The sequence below is a fragment of the Vicugna pacos genome, chromosome 26 (assembly GCF_048564905.1).
Source record: "Vicugna pacos chromosome 26, VicPac4, whole genome shotgun sequence".
Lineage (NCBI taxonomy): Eukaryota > Metazoa > Chordata > Mammalia > Artiodactyla > Camelidae > Vicugna > Vicugna pacos.
The window spans coordinates 6,786,126-6,805,843 of NC_133012.1; the positions used below are offsets into that span (position 1 = coordinate 6,786,126).

At 40.7% G+C, this 19,718-nt stretch overlaps 1 protein-coding gene across 3 annotated transcripts in view; it reads right to left on the minus strand.

Moving 5' to 3' along the window:
- KCNU1 (potassium calcium-activated channel subfamily U member 1) overlaps positions 1–19,718 on the minus strand; it is a 223,339-nt gene that overhangs the window by 79,734 nt on the left and 123,887 nt on the right. For all 3 annotated transcript variants that reach the window (XM_072950280.1, XM_072950278.1, XM_072950279.1), the window contains 9 exons: positions 19,067–19,183; positions 13,587–13,648; positions 12,462–12,552; positions 11,106–11,217; positions 10,085–10,160; positions 8,854–8,929; positions 5,927–6,097; positions 4,914–5,005; positions 3,030–3,140 (listed from right to left, as the gene is read on the minus strand). In XM_072950280.1, coding sequence (XP_072806381.1) covers positions 3,030–3,140; positions 4,914–5,005; positions 5,927–6,097; positions 8,854–8,929; positions 10,085–10,160; positions 11,106–11,217; positions 12,462–12,552; positions 13,587–13,648; positions 19,067–19,183 — 908 coding nt within the window. The remainder of the gene's footprint in view (positions 1–3,029; positions 3,141–4,913; positions 5,006–5,926; positions 6,098–8,853; positions 8,930–10,084; positions 10,161–11,105; positions 11,218–12,461; positions 12,553–13,586; positions 13,649–19,066; positions 19,184–19,718) is intronic.

Below are 19,718 nucleotides of genomic sequence, written 5' to 3' on the forward strand. Positions count from 1 at the left end.
ACTGAGGCAGACGACACACAGCTTCCCTCCAGGAAAGTTTCTTATGCAGCGTTACAACTTTATTAGGCACATTTTCTATCTTCCATGTTATTTTTGGTGACACTGTTACCCAAATTTTGCTCTTTTCCCGGTACTCAAGGGCAATCTCCTTATGGGTTTTCCTGCCTCTTCCAAGAGTATTCACTGCAACCCTTCCAGCCTCTACCTGCCTCCAGTTCCAAGGAAAAGGCCCCATTCTTTTTGGCCATTCTGGCTTTTGTTCCCAGAGCCCCCCACTGCTAGTACCATGGTTTGTATCAGCTAGCCCTTTCTGCAAACACATCATTCTAGAACTTGCTGACCTAAAACAACCAGGACATACTATTTCTCATGATCTTGTGGGGCGGCTGGTCTCAGCAAGGTAATCCTTCTGCTCCATATAGTGTCTAGGATGGCCGTTCATGTGGGTATATTTGTCCGAAATGACTTCACACATATGACTGACGTTTCCGCTGTGCGGCTGGAGATGCTGAGAGCGGCTGGGCCTTCTCCCCGGCAAGCTTGTCTGAGTTTTTACATGGTAGCCCGGGGCTCCGAGAGAGTGGAAGTTGGAACTGCCAGTCCTCTGAAATTTGCAGTCACCTCTGCTGCACTCTATTTATCAAATTAAGTCAAAGGCCAACCCGGATTCAAACTGGGGCGAGAGGGGGGCCCCCTTTATGGAGAGAAGCAGCGTGAACACACAGTAAGGGAAGGCACTGTTAACCTCTGCATCGAGGGACAATCTGCCACAATCACAGACTGTGGTCACAGATTAGAGGAAGTAAGCGGAGTCATGAGACAGAAGAAGATGCAAACTTAGAGAGTGTGGCTGGGGAATGGCTCTGAGTGCTGGAAGATGAAGATACATCGGTTCTATGAAGTAAAAGCGCTTCTGAGCCAAAAGAACAAATCAATAAAGTGGCCTTCACAGAAATTCAGGAGAGACAAGACATGAACTATGAACAGGGCTGTGACAGCAGAGACGAATGGTAGAAATAGAATATTTTTATTTCTGAAACCAAGAATTTATTTAGGAGGCAAAACTGATAATACTGATGAATGGGTACACAGGGCTTGAGGGAGACAGAACTGTCAAAGGTGACACCTCATTTTCTGTTTTAAGGACCTGCAGTGCTGAGACAGGAAAGGCTGTTTCCTTTCCTTCTTTTTAATTTTTTTTTTAATTTGCCTTGTGAGATAGAAAGGGGGACATAAGATCATGAATTTACTCTCGAAAATTTTGAGTCTAAGAGGCCTTTGAAACACTGGGGTGGAAATATCCAGGAGGCAATTAGTTTTGAATTTTGAAGAAATTAATTTGAAGCCACAGAGAAGGTCTGGTGGAGAATGTAAATTTTGGAGTCATCGGAGTATAGATGCAATTGGCAAAATTCTAGACAGGTACTTCTGACATTCTGCACCATTTAAAAAACTTCATTCATTATTTTGACAAGTCCCTACAACATACATTAGTCTATGTAAATACAGCAGAGGATAAAAGACGTCCCTTTCTGTCCATGTAATGACTTTCTCTTTGTCTCAACTGGATTACAAGGATTAGCCTCTTATCTCTGGTATTAGCACTTTGATTTTTCAAAATTCTTTCAAAATAAGGATTTAAGTAATGCACAAATTACTGAAAATATAGGCATGCCGATGATACCGAAGCGGACCTGCTTACTGTCCATGAACAGGACCATAAAGGAGTTCAAAATGCTTACAGGTTATCTCACACACGAGAGCCCAAGGTAATGGTGGGTTGAAGATGCTGTAAAGTAAAAAATGCAGTGTTCAGCTATGAAATGCCTGCAGGTTCAGGTGATCCCACATGCAATCCTGTGTAAGATCAAAATGTCATTTCATATCTGACTGATTTATTTAGTAATGTCTGGATAACTGACCATTTTGGAAAAACTAAAGAATTCTATTCCCTGCACATTACACAAAGTCCATTCCGGCAAGCTCAAATGGAAAACATTTCAATGCAAGAATCTAAAAATGCTAGAGAAGTATTTACTTAATTCTAGAACAGAGGTTAGGTTTAAGAATGCCAGAAAAGCAAGAAGCCAAAAGGAAAGAGTGATGGCTTGAAGTATGTGTCAATCAAATGCTTACTAAAATAAAACACACAAAAATTAAAAGGCAAAGGGGGAGAAAAATATTTACAGCAGATGACACGAAACAGCTAATATCAAAATATATTAAGCATGTTTAAGAGTCAGCAAAGTCACAGACAACCCTCCTCATAGAAAAGAACAAAAAAGGAATAAAGAGGAATTCCAGTAAAAAGGCAAACCAGCAAAACACACAAAATTGCTCAATCTCACTAGGAACCAGAACTGTAAAAATAAAACAACTAGAAGCCATTGTGCCTACTTAAAACTCTTTTTGTATTAAATATGCATTTCCCAGTGTTTCACAAAATATTTGTCTCAGACTGTGCTTGTGAAAAGATAGAGCACATAGAATGAAAAAGCCATCAAAAACAGTCCTTTCTCAGTCTACTGAACGTCACATTTCCAATTCTGAGAATTAACACTTAGAATAATAATTGTGAATTGGGGAGGCAGTTATAGTTCAGTGGTAGAGTGTGTGCTTAGTGTGTTCGAGGTCCTGGGTTCAATCCCTAATACTTCGTTAAAATAATTCATTAATTAATTAGAAATAAAGAAACCTAATTACCTCCCCACCAAAAAAACAAAACAAAAATAATTGTGAACTGCACAGAGCAGAGCACAAAATTATAGGCATATATAATAATAAGTGCAGAATATCTTAAATGATAGGGAATCACTTAAATAATATTAGCACAGATACAGTAAAACATCTGGCAAGATCTACTCCAAAATATTTTCTGAGGTTAACTCTGGCCATGAACTGCTTTTTCTTTCTTTCCTGTTTATTATTATTATTTCCTGATTTAAAAAATAAATACTGCAAGGGTAATTTTCTTCCATTAAAAATACTGACACCTATTTCAAGCCCATGAGCCACACAGATGCACTTACTCTCCCAGAAAGACGATCTCGGTGTTGATTTCCCCTGCTTTATGTCGGAGGAAATTCCTCAGGAAAGCCGTCACGCTGTCCACGGTGATGTTCCCACAGACCACAATGAACCTAGGAGGCAAGAGCGTGGAGGTGGGTCTGTGGGAACAGAAGCACCTCTGCGTCTAGATTCAGAGCTGGGCAAGTAGCTTAAACTTAGTTCTACGTAGATTTGGTATTTGCACCACCTAGATTTTAAAGTTAGAAACATCAAGGACTGCATCTCCAATACACAAAAGAAGCATCAGATTTCTGCAGAGTCTGGTTCATCTCGCGTAGGGAACGACTCCACACAGTTGAATTACACATAGCTTTTCAGGAATACAGGGATAACTATAGTAACTGCTAGGTCTTTCCTGGTTATTTATAGCTTATAATGGACTTGCGTGTGTGTTAATGTCACTTGATTTCCCAACTGACTCCTGTCTTTTTTCGCCGAGGAACGGCAGAGACTCGGAATGGCTCACCGACTTTCCCACAGTCAAATTCTGTGGTTGACGCAGCACCAGAATCAAGGTTATTTTGGTTTATCTTCTGCATCTAAAATCATCTAGTAGTCACCAAAAAAACAAATGAGCTCAATGGAGAGACATCTAGGACAGGTCCAAAAATATACACATGCAACTTTTATGGTGAAAATCACTGTCAATTTCCTTAGGCTAAACATATATATATACATATATATATATGTACACATATATATGTATATATATATATATATATATATATGTACACACACACACATATATATATATATATGTACAAGCTATTTCTCCCCCATTAGTCATTTAAGGAAACTGAAAGCATGATTTCAGCCTAAGTGAACCTTGAATTTTCCAGATCTGATTGGCTGATTTAGCGTGTGTCCCGTACCCCTTTCCTGAGATGAACTGGGTCAGACCTTGATTTATCTAGTTTATTTCACTGTTTTCAATATTTGTCTGTTCGTCCTTCCTTCCTCCCTCCTTCTTTCCTTCCTCCCTCTTTCCCTCTCTCTCTTTTTTTTTTTTTTCACTTTCCTCTTCATACTCCTATGTGAATCTTGGTTTTCATCCAGCTGTGTTAGGACATCACTCCAAAGGAGCTTCTCTCTACTGGGGCTCTTTCCTCTACAGCAGATAAAAGAGTCTAAATAAAAAAGAATCACGTCGAATTCAAGATCTCCAGTTTAACCATCTTCTTCTTAGAAGTGAAAAGTCATAATGGAAATGGAGGTAACACATATCCACAGAGAAGAAGTGTGAAAACAGCGCCATTTTGCTCCTGGGAACAGGCAGCTGCGGCGTGGACGGAACGGGGTCTGGGAAGTACTGTGGGAGAGGCTGGAACTGCCCCTCCCTCTAGCCAGCCTCTTCCCGTGCATGAGCCCCACATGCTTTAGGGGACTTTGGACTAAGACAACTGCCGTGAATGAATTATTTTAAATTCGAACTGTGACTTTAATTTGATCCGCTATGTAAAGTTAGCCATAAGTCAACCACATGATTAAAATGAATAAGACCATTAGGAATGGATGTAAGGGGACAGGCGGTGATAAGGAGTGCAGAATTATCGCCACAGTCAACATGTCACTCTGAATGACAACACTATCTGTCATTTTAGTTTATTTAATCTTCTTGCAAACATCTATACAGTAAGTATCAAATAGCAAAATATCATCTACTTACGGTATTTATTCTAGCACAGCCCTTGTTAGAGAATGAAGGACCTTGCCAACATAGTCACCTTGGCCAGACAACAGGTGTTTAGAGAGAGTGACCAGCAGAACATCTCAAACTGGGTGTTTAGAGAGAGTGACCAGCAGAACATCTCAAACTGTAGAAATTACACTTGAAAGCTACTTACTTCTTCCCTTTGACCACTCCGTAGGAACTGGTGTATTTCCTCTTGTTGGCAAAAAGTTCCACCATTTCAGGGATGTAGTTCGCAAACAGTACCTTAAAATGATCAGCAAATAAAACCTTAAGTCTCATTACTTTGAAGGATACCTCAAAATTCCAAGGTTATAAAGAAGAAAGAAGGTACATACAACTTTCTCTCATCCAGGAAGGGCATGACTGTGATCTTTATGTTTAAAGGGAGACCAATTCTCTTCCTTACTGCCACCTTTGGACTGGGTTAAAATTGAATAAAATGCTTAAAAAGCTGAGAGCAAAGACACACAGTAGGGCAACCTCCCCACACTCTTTGTCCTGTCCTCACTTCTAGTTGCCCCTCTGACTCTTTCACTTGGTATTACTTGAGGGGAAAAAAAATAAAGCATATGGAACAGAGTGAGGTTAAGGGAAAATGATTGAAATGAGGGGAAGTAACCATGATGTGGACAGGGGATATCAGAAAGGTGGAGTGGAGAACTTGGGGATGCTTCTTAAGGAACTGAGATGAAGGTTGCCAAAAGAATGAGAGGCATCCTTTGTCCTTGACTCACTCTTGAACCAAACATAGATGTTCACTTATCTGAAGTACAATGCTGGTTTGGAAAGAGCTTACTCATTTGGGCTGGAGAGAACAGTACTTCCTGCAGGTCAAATCTCAAATCCCCTTCCTCTTTGGAAGAAGGACTTTAATCTGATGGGCAGAAGATGATGGAAGATGGGGTTGCTCAAACTAATGTAGAGGCTAATTAGGAAAGTCTGCTCTCCTCTGTCTACCATCCTCATCCCTGGCCATCAGGCGATTACGTCATGCACTCCAAAGGATGCGATTTGGAAAACAGGGGATGCATGGATCTCTTAATTTTCTTTTGACACCTGCTCTGAATAGTGCAACATTCACTCTCAAACCTTTATTTCTCACCATTAACCAAACGTCTTTGGTTTATGTAGCTATAGTCAAAAGATACTAAAAATATTCCTCACCAAACTCCCCAAAGTGAAGAATATGATGAAAGTCCGTCCCAGGGATGTCTTGGCTACCACATCTCCAAAGCCGACAGTGGACATTGTCGCCATGACAAGGTAAATGGACTCAAAATACGATATATTCTGTGAATTTCTACCTCTGAGCCAGGGATCACCAGAATTCTCCACCTGTCCAAAAAGAGAAGACTCAGCAAAGGTCTCTGCATGTAATCCAGGTGTAAGTTTACAAAGAACAGGCAAAACACTGGATTAGTTCCACTGAATTCAGTCCAGATGAAATGTTAAATGATTCCCAGAGGTTGTCGTGAAGGGTTTGCAAATATTGCGGGTAGCAATGGTGAAGTCTGGTTTCCCTTTGTTGTGATTACTGCTGAGCGGGCACGAAGCTTAAGCCCACACGGGGGTGCCTCACAGCGGGGAAGGCTGCCCACATCTCTGTCTTTTCAGTGCGCACATGCCCGCATCCTGCAGCCAGGGGACTAGAGGCTCGCAGACTGGGCAGTTACGACTCATTCTTGCTTTTCACCAGATCAGGCCCATCACTAAGGACAGAAGCACTTAAGTGGGCCCTTCATTTCAGCGAGCTTAAGCACATGAAGGCTAGTGTCTAAGGAAAAGCTAACAAGCTTTCCAGATTATTTCCCTCCCTCCCTGCAAAAATCTTTCCAGTGATTAAAAACAAACTCTGAAATAAGCCATAAGGATACACTGTACAACCCAGGAAATCTAGCCAATAGTTTATCATAACTATAAATGGTGTATAAACTTAGAAAACTGTGAACCACTATATTGTACACCTGTAACTTATATAGTATTTTACATCAACCATACTTCAATTAAAAAAATACCCTGCTAGGAGTTTGGGAATAACAGATACACATTACTATATATAAAACAGATAAACAACAAGGACCCACTGTATAGCACAGGGCACTATATTCAGTTTCTTATAATAACATGTAATGAAAAACAGTCTGAAGAAAATATATATGTATGTATATGTATAACTAAATCGCTTTTATTTTAGTTTGTCACTTCAAATACCCTTGAAACAAAATCTAATTTTTTTTATTTTTTATTTTTTTGCTCTGGGATATAGGTTTTCTAGGTTTCAGACAATCCAGGTGTTGGTGTGACTCACAGTAGATAGCCCTAAGTTCCAAGCTGTCCAATTGCTTCTCTGTGCATCCTCGGTGGAGAGCTCCTCTGCTGGGGGACAGGATGTCCCACAGAAGCAAATGTCCCCATGCTTAGAGGGGCCGAGCAAGGGACTTTGATGATGCAAGGGAGTCTAACAGAGATGGTGTTCAACCCAGAAGCACGAGATATTTACAGGGAGCCACTACTCTTCAACTAGGACTGTTGGTGGCTTGGGAGAGTGGCTTGTCAGAAACTTGTGATTTTCACAAATAATCCAGAAATCCAGGTTTTTAACGTGAGCTCTCCTAAAAAGTTAGCAACCCATACAAAAGTGGAATATAGAAAATATAGATACGTCAGGTCTGATAAAATATGCCTATAGGCCACATTCAGAATGAGAGCCCCTCATTAGAACCGCGAGTGAAGGCAAAAAGAAATCCTGTTACCATGGTTTCTCTTTTAGCGTTCTCCTGCCCCGCTTTCTGTGAGGGCCAGCAGATCTCTACAGGCACACTGGTTTGTTTTTTTGTTTCTGTTTTGGGGGGAGGTAATTAAGTCTATTTACTTTTTAAAATTTTAATGGAGGGACTGGGGAGGGACCCAGGACCTCAAGTGTGCTAAGCATGCGCTCTACCACTGAGCTGTCCCCTCCCACTACAGGGACAGTGGTGATTGCTTGTCCCATGCAGGGATCCACCTTTACTGCTGTTACACTTCTTTTTAGGGAAATCTGTCTCCTGCTTGCATGGTGAGAAGGAGGTGATGGTTTCAGATTTCTCTCTTTTTTTTTCAATCAAAGTTGATTTTACAAAATACTGTGTTAGTTTCAGGTGTACAGCATAGCGATTCAGTTATTTTTTTTTCTGATTGTTCTCCATTACAGGTTATCACAAGAGATTGAATATAATTTCCTATGCTATACAATAAATCCTTATTGCTTACCTGTTTCGTGTTTCGCAGTTTCTGTCTGTTTCTTGAAGGTTCATATCACAGTTTGCTTTTGGTGTTGGACATTTTTCTCGATGAACTGAACATGGTTAAGTTTTTTTTTTACTTTTTTTTTGTTTTTCTCGTCATTTTTAAAAATTAATTTTGAGAGAAAGACTCAAGTGGAAAAGACTTCTGCTCTAGTTTTTATTTTATTTTGCTTTTCTCAAAGGCCTCTGCGGGCTTTAAATATTCCACTTCAGTTTCTGCATTTTCTAATACCTGTTCTTCAGCAATAAAATCCAGGAGTTTCTTTCCTCTTGTTAAGAACCATTCAATTTGTTGCTGATTATGTGGGATAAGAAATAGCCTTCCCTTTAGGCAAAGGAGGCAGCTTTGTAAACAGACTGATTCCAAGAGAACCAAGAAAGCCCCAAAGTTCCCCTGTGCAACTGAGAAACTGCCCCCCACAACTCTGCAGCTTTTATTGAAAGCCAGATTCTCTCATCGATTTCATCTCTGACTTTTTATTCTTTTTTCAAAATGCTGGAGCCCCTATGAAGATACAGCAATACATTTTACCTAGTGTTTATACCTTTGAAGAGGAAGCTTATCAAATCCTTTCCTAAAAGCAGGTTTTGAAAGTTGGAAGAGGGAACGCACATCCCTTGAGTGTAGGAGATACATGTTTGTGAAAAATATGGGGAGGAGAGAAAACCCAGAGAAGGGAAGTAGAAAGATGGACCTCTCCCTGGTTACAGGGATGGAGACAGGAGCTCAGGAGATGTGCCTCCATTTTTCAAAGAAAAGCCATTCATGCTCACTGGCATCATCAGGGGGTTTGATGAGATGCTTACCAGGTGGATGAATCCTGCCGCAGTGAACCAGGTACTGAGAACGATTGATAACAGTTTGGAAAACTTCACTGAATTGCTAGAGGGAAGAAAGACAAAGAGCTGCTGACAGGTTCCAGAACAACACAATTGCCTCCAAAGTCGCCCCTCCAAGTGGGGCTCATGGACCAGAAGCAATGATATGCTTACCTGGGAGCACATGAGAAATGCACAATCGCTGGTCCTGCCTTCACCGACTGGCCTGCAAGGCTCCAGCATCCTCTGCATGGTTCGTGTACCCACGAGGCCTGGGGACGCACCACTCCCAAACACACCCAGTCACTCCCAGTCACACCCACTTGTTCGGAAAGTTTAGATTTGGGATGATCCCCACTAGCCTGATATTATGTGGACCCAATGCAGTGTCCTGGGAATTCAAGGGGTGGGCTTGCAAAATGAAATTTTGCATAGATAACGGAAATGTCATCTCATAGTGCTGAACTCACTCACACCAGGATCTTGGAATGAAGAGGCTCCCACAAGCTCCCATCTCCTAAGTACAGCCTAGACTCTAGCCGAAAGCTCTGTGGTTTTCAGCAGGTGCCCGTCACACGAGAACAGCCCTCTCCAATCCCAGCATAAACTCTCAGCAGTGAGATCCACTTGGCTGGTACTATTGGGTGCTTCTTATGAGAACACAGAGGCTTGGAGATTTTGAGCGGGTAATGTTACACCAAACTGCTTAAAAACCTCAGCAGTACTGCTGCTTAAAGGTGGTTTGGATTCCTTTTTTAATTTTAATTTTAATTTTTTTTGAGACATTTAGGCAGCTCTATTTCTGTGAGCAAGAGTTCACTGCTGCTACTACAGAGGAATTAATCGTCTTACTTTCCTACATAGCAGAGGTGTGATTCATGACACCAAATGGTGAGAATCCAACTGTCTGAACTGCGTTGATTTAAAAAAAATTTGGGAGGGGGGTGCAGAAATAAAGCCTAAATGGATGGACACACTGTAGCTCCAAGAAACAAAGAAAAAAAGGATTCTTTCAAATGATTGCACACTTTGCAGCCCGCATGTGATGTTAATGCAATGGGGGAAGGTGAGTGAAAGGTATCTTGGGATGTAAAGGAGCTTGTGATTTTTGAACGGGAGTTCTGAGGGGAGACGAGCTGAGCTGGAGATTCAGATTACATGCAAATTTCCTCATCCCAGCGAGTGAGTAAGGAGTGCGTGGGGCGGGGCGGGCACTTACCTGGTCCTGATGGCTCGCAGAATTTGCAAGATTTGTGGGAGTTCCAGCAGCCGCAAGGCTCTCAAGAACCTTAAACCTACAAAGCAATAAAAAGAGAAAGCTGCCGAAGGAAGAGGGTCACTGCCGGCAGCGGTCTGAGTCATCCCACCACTGGCGCTTCTCTCCCCGAGATGCTCAATTCCAGAGCCATCAGTTTAAGACCGTGAGTCCTGCTTCAAATCCCGGCCCCTGCACTCAGTGGCTGCTGTAATCTAAAGCAACCCCGTAGCTTCTCTAGTTCCTCATCTGTAAAATGAGAATTCCAACAGTACCTGCCTCGCAGGGCTGCTGAGCTAACATAAAGCATGTAATAAGCACTACTCACCTTTCACTCTGCTTAACGCTTCTCGAGGATGGAAAATAAATGTTCCATAAACCACTGAAACTCCTGACTCTACAATCCTGGGGACAGGCTCCCCAGGGTTTGTATGAGGTTTTCCTTTACGCAGTCTGAATGTAACATTCGTAAGGAGTATTTTGTAGGAAATAAATAATCATATAAGATTATATAAAAGCTGGCAAAAAGCCACAGAACGACCAGGCGCTGTCAATACATCCACCTTAGAGATGAAGTAACTAGTTAAATAAATCTCGAACAGGTCACTGCCTGTCTGGATGTGATGAGTGATAGGTTTTTAAAGGCCACGAGAGGCTTTTCATCTCTCCCAGTCTGGTGGGATCGCAGCACAAAGGTGCCACGGGGGCGGGGATGTTGGGGTCCCACCCCTCAGGTGCGGATGAGCTAATCCACACACAGTCAACCACCACGATCAGGGCTACTCCAGGGACTGGGGTTAACAAAAATGTTCTCACTGGGGTTAAAAAAAATGGGTTCTGAAAATATACTACAAAACCATACCATCACAGGGAGAAAAAAAATTTTTTTAATGGCATTTAGGCTTTAAAAGAAAATGAAGGATGCTTGTGTATAAATATTGAAGGATTGTTTTGAGAGTGCTGCTGATAGCGACAACTCACTTACCCAGCCAATTACTCTTCAAATAATAAGAAATGAAGGTTGGTGGGATGGTAAATATGTCTACGATTGAATTCATCTCCAACCAGAACTTGACCTTGTCATCAGCTGCCAAAAACTACGAAATGGAAACAAAAGACCCCACATTCTGTTACCCTCAAAAATTTTAAAGTGAACCCAAGAGTGGCTCTTTTCAGCTACATTTCTTTCAGCAACTAAAGCTTTGATCTCATTCTATTATTGTATACATACAATATATACACACATAGACATATATTTATATAGTGATACAGATGAGCATATATTTATATAGATATGTAGACATCTGTATATTTATATAAAGATTGTACCTTTCATGGGTGTTCAATGAATGAACATGAACCTGTTTTACTTACCAGATCTTAACGCTCACACTTTTGAACAAACCTTTGACCTTCCTGCCGCTCCTAGGGCTTTCTGATAGATGTCATTATGCAGATAAAGCCCCCTCTTTGTGAGCATAGAGGAAACAAGATCTAGGATGCTCTTCAATGGACAAGGTACAGCTAAGACTTGTGTTTATGAACTTCCCTATTTACATTAAGAAAGCAAGCATTTCCAGAAGGGAAGAGTAAAAATAAGATTGTGATGGTCAGTGCAGTCAAAGTAAGTTTTGAAGGAAGGTCATAGAAACACACACACACACACACATATATATAAAATATATCTTTTATACATATGTATACATATATATGTGTGTGTGTATATATATACTTAAAAATTTATATATTTATATATATATATATATATATACATACACACACATATATTTATACACATCATTATAGTCTCCCACAAACATGGGAGAGATCAATCTAGAATCTAGATCAAGGGTGGGCTCTCAAAAAGTGCTTGTGGAATGAGAAAACTATTTAATAAATGAATGCAACAAAATGAAAGACACAGAAGTATTCCACAGAGCCATCAGGCACACACGCCATCCGTGACGCCAGTGTACGTTTTCAGAGGCTTGATATTCAGTGTCAGCTAGCTTGTGATTACTAGTAATTCCTTCTCGGTGGAGGGTGGGAAGCCCGTAAGGAGGACAGGGTGATGGGGTGATGACATTTAAAAAAGGAATCCTTTTCACCTGCGCTGAAATTTCTGGCTTGGGTTACAGCTTCAAGTGCAGGAGAGAGTTTTCAGGTCTCACGATACATGGAACAACGCAGGGCCCAGAGCCTCTGGCTTTGGAGCCTGAAAACGGCGGCGGGGGCGGGGGCGGGTGCTGCCTAACGAGGGTGTCTCTCTGTACAGCACAGATCTCCTTATGGTGCCTCTGCTGTGCTCATGTGTTTACCCCAACTTCCAATAGGTACTTACTCTCAACCCAAAATAGAAACTGAAGAAAGCATTGAAAGTCAGATCAAAGGGAATGGTTTTGTCCTCGTATGAAGAACAGCTTCCAACGGGGCTGGAAAAGAAATAAAGACAGTTTATAAAGATGTGCATTTTAAAAGCTGTGTCTGCAGAGGAAAAATAAAGCGAGTGGGTGGGCAATTTTCTATTTATCTGCCATGAATGGTCAACCCAGACACTTCAGTGCACATCTCAAGGAAATTACTTTTCTCTTAGGAGTAGATATGGATGCATGGAGGGGAAAAAAAAAACCACTGGGCTGTGAACGGAGCTGAAAATAACAGAAAAATTACCTGCTCTCCTTTCACAGAGCCTATCGGTTCAGTTTCCATTTTATCAATGGGATTCAGAGGCACAGAGGGAACGTGGTTCTTCTTGGTTTGCAAGGCCACCTACCCAGCCGAGACATTTTGGCTTCCCTATGCTCCTGACATAGAGCTATTGTAGGTCAAACGAACTGATCTGAGCCAAATTCAAAGAAAAATGTCCTAAAAGATCAGTAAGGAGTTTACAAAGCAAAGGCTCCTAGTGTTCCTAGGAGCCCTAAAGTGGCCTGACTTTTGTGGCCCTGGAATCCCAGCCTCAGTCTACTGGAAATCCAGTATGACTCCCAGAGGACCCGCCTGGAGTTCAGAGTAGACTGTGCCGTGTCCAGGAAACCAACAGGTCCTAACCTTGGCACGGGAGAAGGGCATGCCTTCAGCGAAGAATAGACGATAATTTGCTCCTTTATCCCAAGGGACGTCTAGCATGTAAGGTCCTCATAAATGGTCCAAGAGAGGAGATAACACCTGGGGACCGCAGTCCCAGAGATCCCAGGGTAGGCCTATGACCGCAGCCCAGCTCCCAGCACAGCAAGGTGACAGCATGCAGGGGAAACGCATGCTTTTTTTTTTTTTTTCTTTTTTTTGGTGGTAGAGTTAGGTTTAGTGCTTCCTGGGGGAAACTAAACACTTATCCTTTTTTTATGAGCTTCTGTGCGGGGGTATATGTGAAAGTATATTAAGCATTATTCCCGAGAGACAATTCCAAATTAGCTGGCAACCTGGTGATATTAAGCAGACAAGATTGGCTGGGGATTTTACTTACTCAGTAGAGTTGATGAAATAGATTACAAGAGACCCAATGCTTAGCACAAAGACAAGGATAACCTATAAAAAAACAAAAACAAAAAAAAACCAGAGATAAATGTACAGAACCATCCTATTATCCTGAACATAGACAAACATACTACCAATATTGTATTTTCTCTTTTTTCCTTGCCTTTATATCTGTAGCCATTTTTTTTCACACTTTCATGTTAGCATTCATACATTTATTCATTCAAGAAAAACTGAATGGACCTTTGCTGGCTATTCAATAAATGAGCACGTACCCACTCATTTTACTTACCTAATTTTAACTCTTACAGACTTTGGAATAAACACTTTTTCCTTTCTGCTGCTCCTAAAGCAACCCAAGCACTGCTCACTGTTGGATCTCTAAATTAAAGCACAGTCTTGTAGTATATAATAAAATAAGTTCCTGATGCATGAGTGTATTTTAAACATAAAGTATGAAATAAGAAAAGGAAATGGTAGAAACAGAGATGAAGACACAACACATCTCCAGATGGTGGAAAAGGTTTTAAAATTTTATATTTTAACATAAACAATGGACATAAGGTATGAGTAAGAGACGGATCTTTTCTGGTATGTTTTATGCTTTTCCTTTTTCCCTTTAAAAGTAGCATTTCATTAGGAAAATCAGCAAAAAATAGCAAAATAAATTTTTATGCAGTTATTTTCCTCAGCATCATTCCTGAATTCTTCTTTCTCATCTCCAAACGAATTGTGATGCTTTATTTGCTTTTTTTGTTGTTCTGTATACCAAAGGTGACACCTATCGCTCTTGCTGAGGGTTTATTTACTCATTTACAGAAAAACTTAACACATTTAGAGAAAAGATTACACATTTGCAGAAAAGATTAAAGTCAGAATACAGAGATGCATAAAATGCTAGACTACCCAAAAACACAGAACCCGGAGAAGACAGAGAAACAGAATGTGGCCATAAAACAGTGACTAGGATGATGCTAAAAACAGACACACTAAAGATAAGCCATATATTCCATTCTAAGTGTTTTAGCCAGCAAAGCAACAGAGAAACATAGTTACACAATTAACAACATCAAAGAATTAAAAAAGGGGCGGGAGGGGGGCTAGTTTGCTTAGGAATTGCATTCTATTTGGAACTGAATTCAGTAGAAAATCTCCCACGGGTAGCTGTAATAACATACTTTGTAATAACCAGAGCAACAAACCCAAAGATGCTGCAGAGCTGATGAGCACTTTGCCATGTTTTATCTGTAGCAGGATCTCAGAAGGTCTCTAGTTTTGGAGACAATAATTTCTTTCCCTGTGACTATTGGAATTTTCCTCTCCTCCTCATTTTCCTTCTTTTTCTTTCCCTCCTCCTTCTTTCAAAAAAAAAAAAAAAAACAACTTCCTCTCCTCCTTGTCACCCCCTTTCCTTTTCTTCTTCTTCCACTGCGTTGTCGGCCATGTATCCATGCATTTAAGACATTAACATGTAGATATTTTTTATTTGCCATCATTGGGGGTTTTGATATAGACAGTGTGCCTTCATTGAAAGAGAAAATCGGATGTTTTCTTCCTTTTATTTTCTATGCCCTGGGACTGATGAGCATTAGAGAGATCCACTGCTTAAAGGTCTGGCAGACGGGACCCTGAAATCATCTAGGTCTCCCACAGGCGGAGACGGAGAAGGGGCAAGGGTGGTGATATTGACAAAAGTCCTTGACATCTTTATTTCTTCCAGGTATTTGGTCTGCTGAAGTTTCTTTCCTTCTTTCATGGCCAGTTTTGGCAATTCCTATTGTCCTAAGGAATCATTTGGTTTCCGTAATTAATTGTCTGTGTATCTTTCAATTTCCTTTTTATCTGTACTTCTGTTCTCATTTTAGTGTCTTATTTCATACATTTGTTCTGCTTATTTAGCCAAGCCATCGATTTCTCTATTTTATTGTCTCTTTCAAATTATCAGCTGTTTTATAACTTGTTAATTTCTGGCTTTCTTATTTTTCCTGCTTAGATTTAATGTCTTCTTTAACTTCTTGAGGTTCATAATTAATTTAGTTATTTTTCATTTATCAAAATAAGTTGTTCGTGTTTCGCATTTAACTTGGAGCAGTTCCCGTTTCATACTCTAGGTGCAAGGGACGTGTGTTGTTTTCACTACCTTTGCTCTCTAAATAGTCTATTTAGATTTTAATTTTGATTTCTCAGAGTCGAGTCACTCAAGAAGGAGAGATTAAAACAATTTTTTTTTTTTTTGCTGTAAGGTCTTTGTTTATGGTTCTTTTTTTTTTCTGAGTTTATTACTTTTAGTTTATTTACTGCACTGTGGTCAGTTTATGTCCTCTGCCTCTACTTTGTTTTACAATTGGGATTGTTTTTTATGACCTAACATACGCCGAAGTTTTACAAATTGCCCGTAGACATTTGTAGGTTTAATTTCTGTTTCTGACATACGGAGTTTGATCCTTTCAACAGCTCTTTCTTATTAATTAAGTTTCTTTGTTCTTCTTTATGCCTCTTCTTCTTCTTCTTCTCCTTCTCCTTCTCCTTCTCCTTCTCCTTCTCCTTCTCCTTCTCCTTCTTCTTCTTCTTCTTCTTCTTCTTCTTCTTCTTCTTCTTCTCCACATTATTATTATTTTCCATTTTCTCCTGATACGAAATAGATGAACTAAAAGGTTCTATTACCAATGTCTCTTTAATATTTCATTTTTATTTCTTCTAATTTTTTAAGTTTATTAATTATCTTGAAGCTATATTTTTGTCATGATATTCATAATGTTATACCTTGAAGTTTGTTACAGTTATCATCACAAAGATTAAGTGTTGAATTGTGTTCCCTAAAAAGATACGCTGAAGTCCTCATCGTCAGGACCTCACACAGTGACCTTATTTTCAGACAGAGTCTTTGCAGACGTATTGAAGCTAAGGTAAGTTTATGAGGATGGCCTTTAATCCAGGATGACTGGTGTCCCTATAAAAAGGGGAAATCTGGACACAGACATGACCAGAGGAAACACGATGTGAATGCCACGTAAAAGTGAAGGCAGAGATATGGCGCAGCTACAAGCCAAGGAAAGCCAAAGATTGCCAACAAACCACCGGAAGCTTGGAGAAACGCAGGGACAAATTCTCTCTGCCAGCCCTCAGAAGGAACCAACCTTTCTTTGGTCTTAAGACTTCTAGCCTCCAAAACTGAGACAATACATTTCTGTCGTTTAAGCCACTCAGTCTGTGGTCCTTTGTTAGAACAAAGAGAGAAATTAGCAGGGGTCACTTGGCTTTGTTCACTGCTCTTTTGCCTTGAATTCACACTTATCTGATTTAAAAATTGTGCTCCCAGCTTCTATCGTCATTTGCCTAGTATGCCTTTGACAGTTTCTTTAGTTTCAAACTTTATAGTGCCTCTTGAATTTTCAAAACATAATTAGACCATGTCAACCCATGCTTTAAAAATCCTCAATGACTCCTCTTTGCATTAGAATACAATCATTACATTTGAATAGCCTACTTCCTTACTGCGAAGAACAAAACACTGCATGCTTCTCCCATCTCTCCTCAGACCTCACCGTCCCCTGCCCTCCAGGGCCTCTAGCTCAGGCACCTCCTTTGGTACTGAGAGTGACCTGAGCTCTTCATTTCCATAAATCTGCTCTCTTTCCTGGAAACCTGTTCCTCCCACTCGTTGGGCTTTATCCTTCTGGTTTTTCAACTCTCAGCTCAAATCTTTCCTTGTCAGAAGTTCTCGCTCTGGTCACTGTATCTAATGGGCTCTAACTCTAAAAACACAAAAAGTCTCAAACACATCCCTTACAGCACCGATCACCTGAATTCACCCTATTTATTTATGTACAAATGTATCATCTCTACCCCCCACTAGAACTTAAGTCCCATAAGTGGAAGACTCTTGCCTGCATTTTTCATCATGTCTAGAGTATCTGCCTTGCATGCAGCTGGCAAACAATAAATAGTTGTCGAAAGAAGGCAGTAAGGGGTTACAAAGGAAAGAAAGAAGTGTGGGTGGAAGGAAGGAAGGAAATCTATTAGCCACTCTTTTCTCATTCTTTCATAAAACACTTGCTTGGCAGCCCTGCTGAGAGTCCCAATTCAATGTTTCAATGCTAAAGTATTTATTCTCATTTAACCTTTACTCCATGCTTCTTGTTGTTCCAACCATTTAATCACAAGCTGTAACAGACTGAAAGAACAATTTCTCTATCATTAAAGAAGTAATTTGTATTGGTATGTGATCAATGATCATGCCTTCCCACCCACTCCCTGTAGGCAGTGCTTATATGGGAGGTGGTATAAGTTCTCTTCTGCCTCACCCCAGTGACCTCTAGGACATTGTTCCTGACATTATTCACATATAATCCACCATGACTTGAGCGTCTGAAGAGATCCTAACCATGAAATCCCTGATAAGATCAGAAAAAAAAATCACAAAATCCTTCTCTAACAGGTCATACCAACAGCGATTTCAAAAAAGAGACCAAAACTTCCACCTTCCCTGATGACTCAGTATCCCCTGCAGAATTCAACAAAGCAATTTGACTTATGTACCTTAAAGTGAGTTTTAAGAATCAGTTAGGTCCAAATTAAACAACATTAACTGGAAAACAGCAATGTTTGTACCAGTTACGAAAAGCTGAGGACAATCCTTGGCTCACATGCCTCGACTTCCCACCTGCCACCATCTGATGGCAGCATCTCCTCAGTTACAGATTCCGGTTTTTAATGTTTCAGATCAAACTATGCTGCTGAAATGACGATCCGTTCAGTGTTCACTTACAGGGCATAATAGGACATAAACATTGCCTGGACATAGATTTTCTTTTTTTTTTTCCTCAAGGAGCCCACGGTGCAGTGGGGGAGACAGGCTTATGCACAGATAATTTTAGTATCAGAGTTCAATGGATATTAGAGAAACTTAGAGACGGGGGCTCTTAGCTTAATATGGAGATGAAGCAAGAGCTCCCCAAGAGGGTGGTGCCTGGACTGAGTTTCAATATGTCAAAGTTATCTAGATTAAAACAGGAATTCAATGGTAAATATCACAGAGGGGCAAAAGAGACCAGTTTGTAAGAGGAAGAAAGGAGGCTATTGGAATCAGAGGGGAAAACAGCTGTACATTTCAGGCCAGATAATCCAATGCACCAATTTTTTTTGAACATGTGCCATATGCCAGACATCCATCTATAAACAAGGAGAACAAAATTCATACAAACTTTGCCCTAAGTTTTTCTTCTAGTGGACAGGCTGACAATAAATAGAAAAATATAATGCCAAGTAATTACATTCACTCCAAAGAAAAAAAGCAAGCCCAATCAAGGCTGGGAAGGTAGCCACAGGGAGATGGCAGTTGGGAGGTAGTGACACTGTAGATATGGCCACCAGGGGGCAGCAGGTGCTTACCTGGGCGATAAAATTACATATTCTGACTGTACATCACAGTAAAGTTTGTTAGCAAGTCAACATGGGAAACGTACTTACCAACACTTGTCCCACAAAGGTCTGCGCCGAAAGCAGCATTTCTATACGATCGCGAAATGCTCCTTGGAAGCTGAGACTTCTTGAATGACTATGGCCAACTCTACTTGACATTGTTTCCTATAAGCAAGAGAATGGAATTCTGAGAGTGAGCCAGGTCTCAGAGAAAGTCTCCTGTTGTATGCGTGTTGATGGAGTCCCCTGGTGCGGCATCGCCCAGAAGTCACTCCGCCTTGTCCACCCCCGGGAGCCCTGAGGAGGTCACTTACTGTGTATTTCATACAATGAATTTTACTGGGTTTGCATTTTACTGTCATTCCGCACAGTTTTAGTTTTTTACCCCGTTCTGAATTCTGCAGCCTTCGCCATGCCCTTCTCACACATTCTCAGTCCCAGACCCTTCACGCCAACATTACTGGGGTGCTCAGGGTTGGGAGCAGCGTGCTTCGTTCTGATCTGGGAATGAGTATCTTACCCTTTTCTATCAAGATCCACAAACAAGGAAAAAAAGATTACAAATGGATTTGTAGGTAAAATATCTGGGTTCTTTTGAGAGAAAGAAGGAACGTTTTAGCCATTTTATGTTGCTTTTAATTCCCATCTGATCTCATATCCCACTGAGATGATGACCCTTCGTCACATTTACAAAATGCCT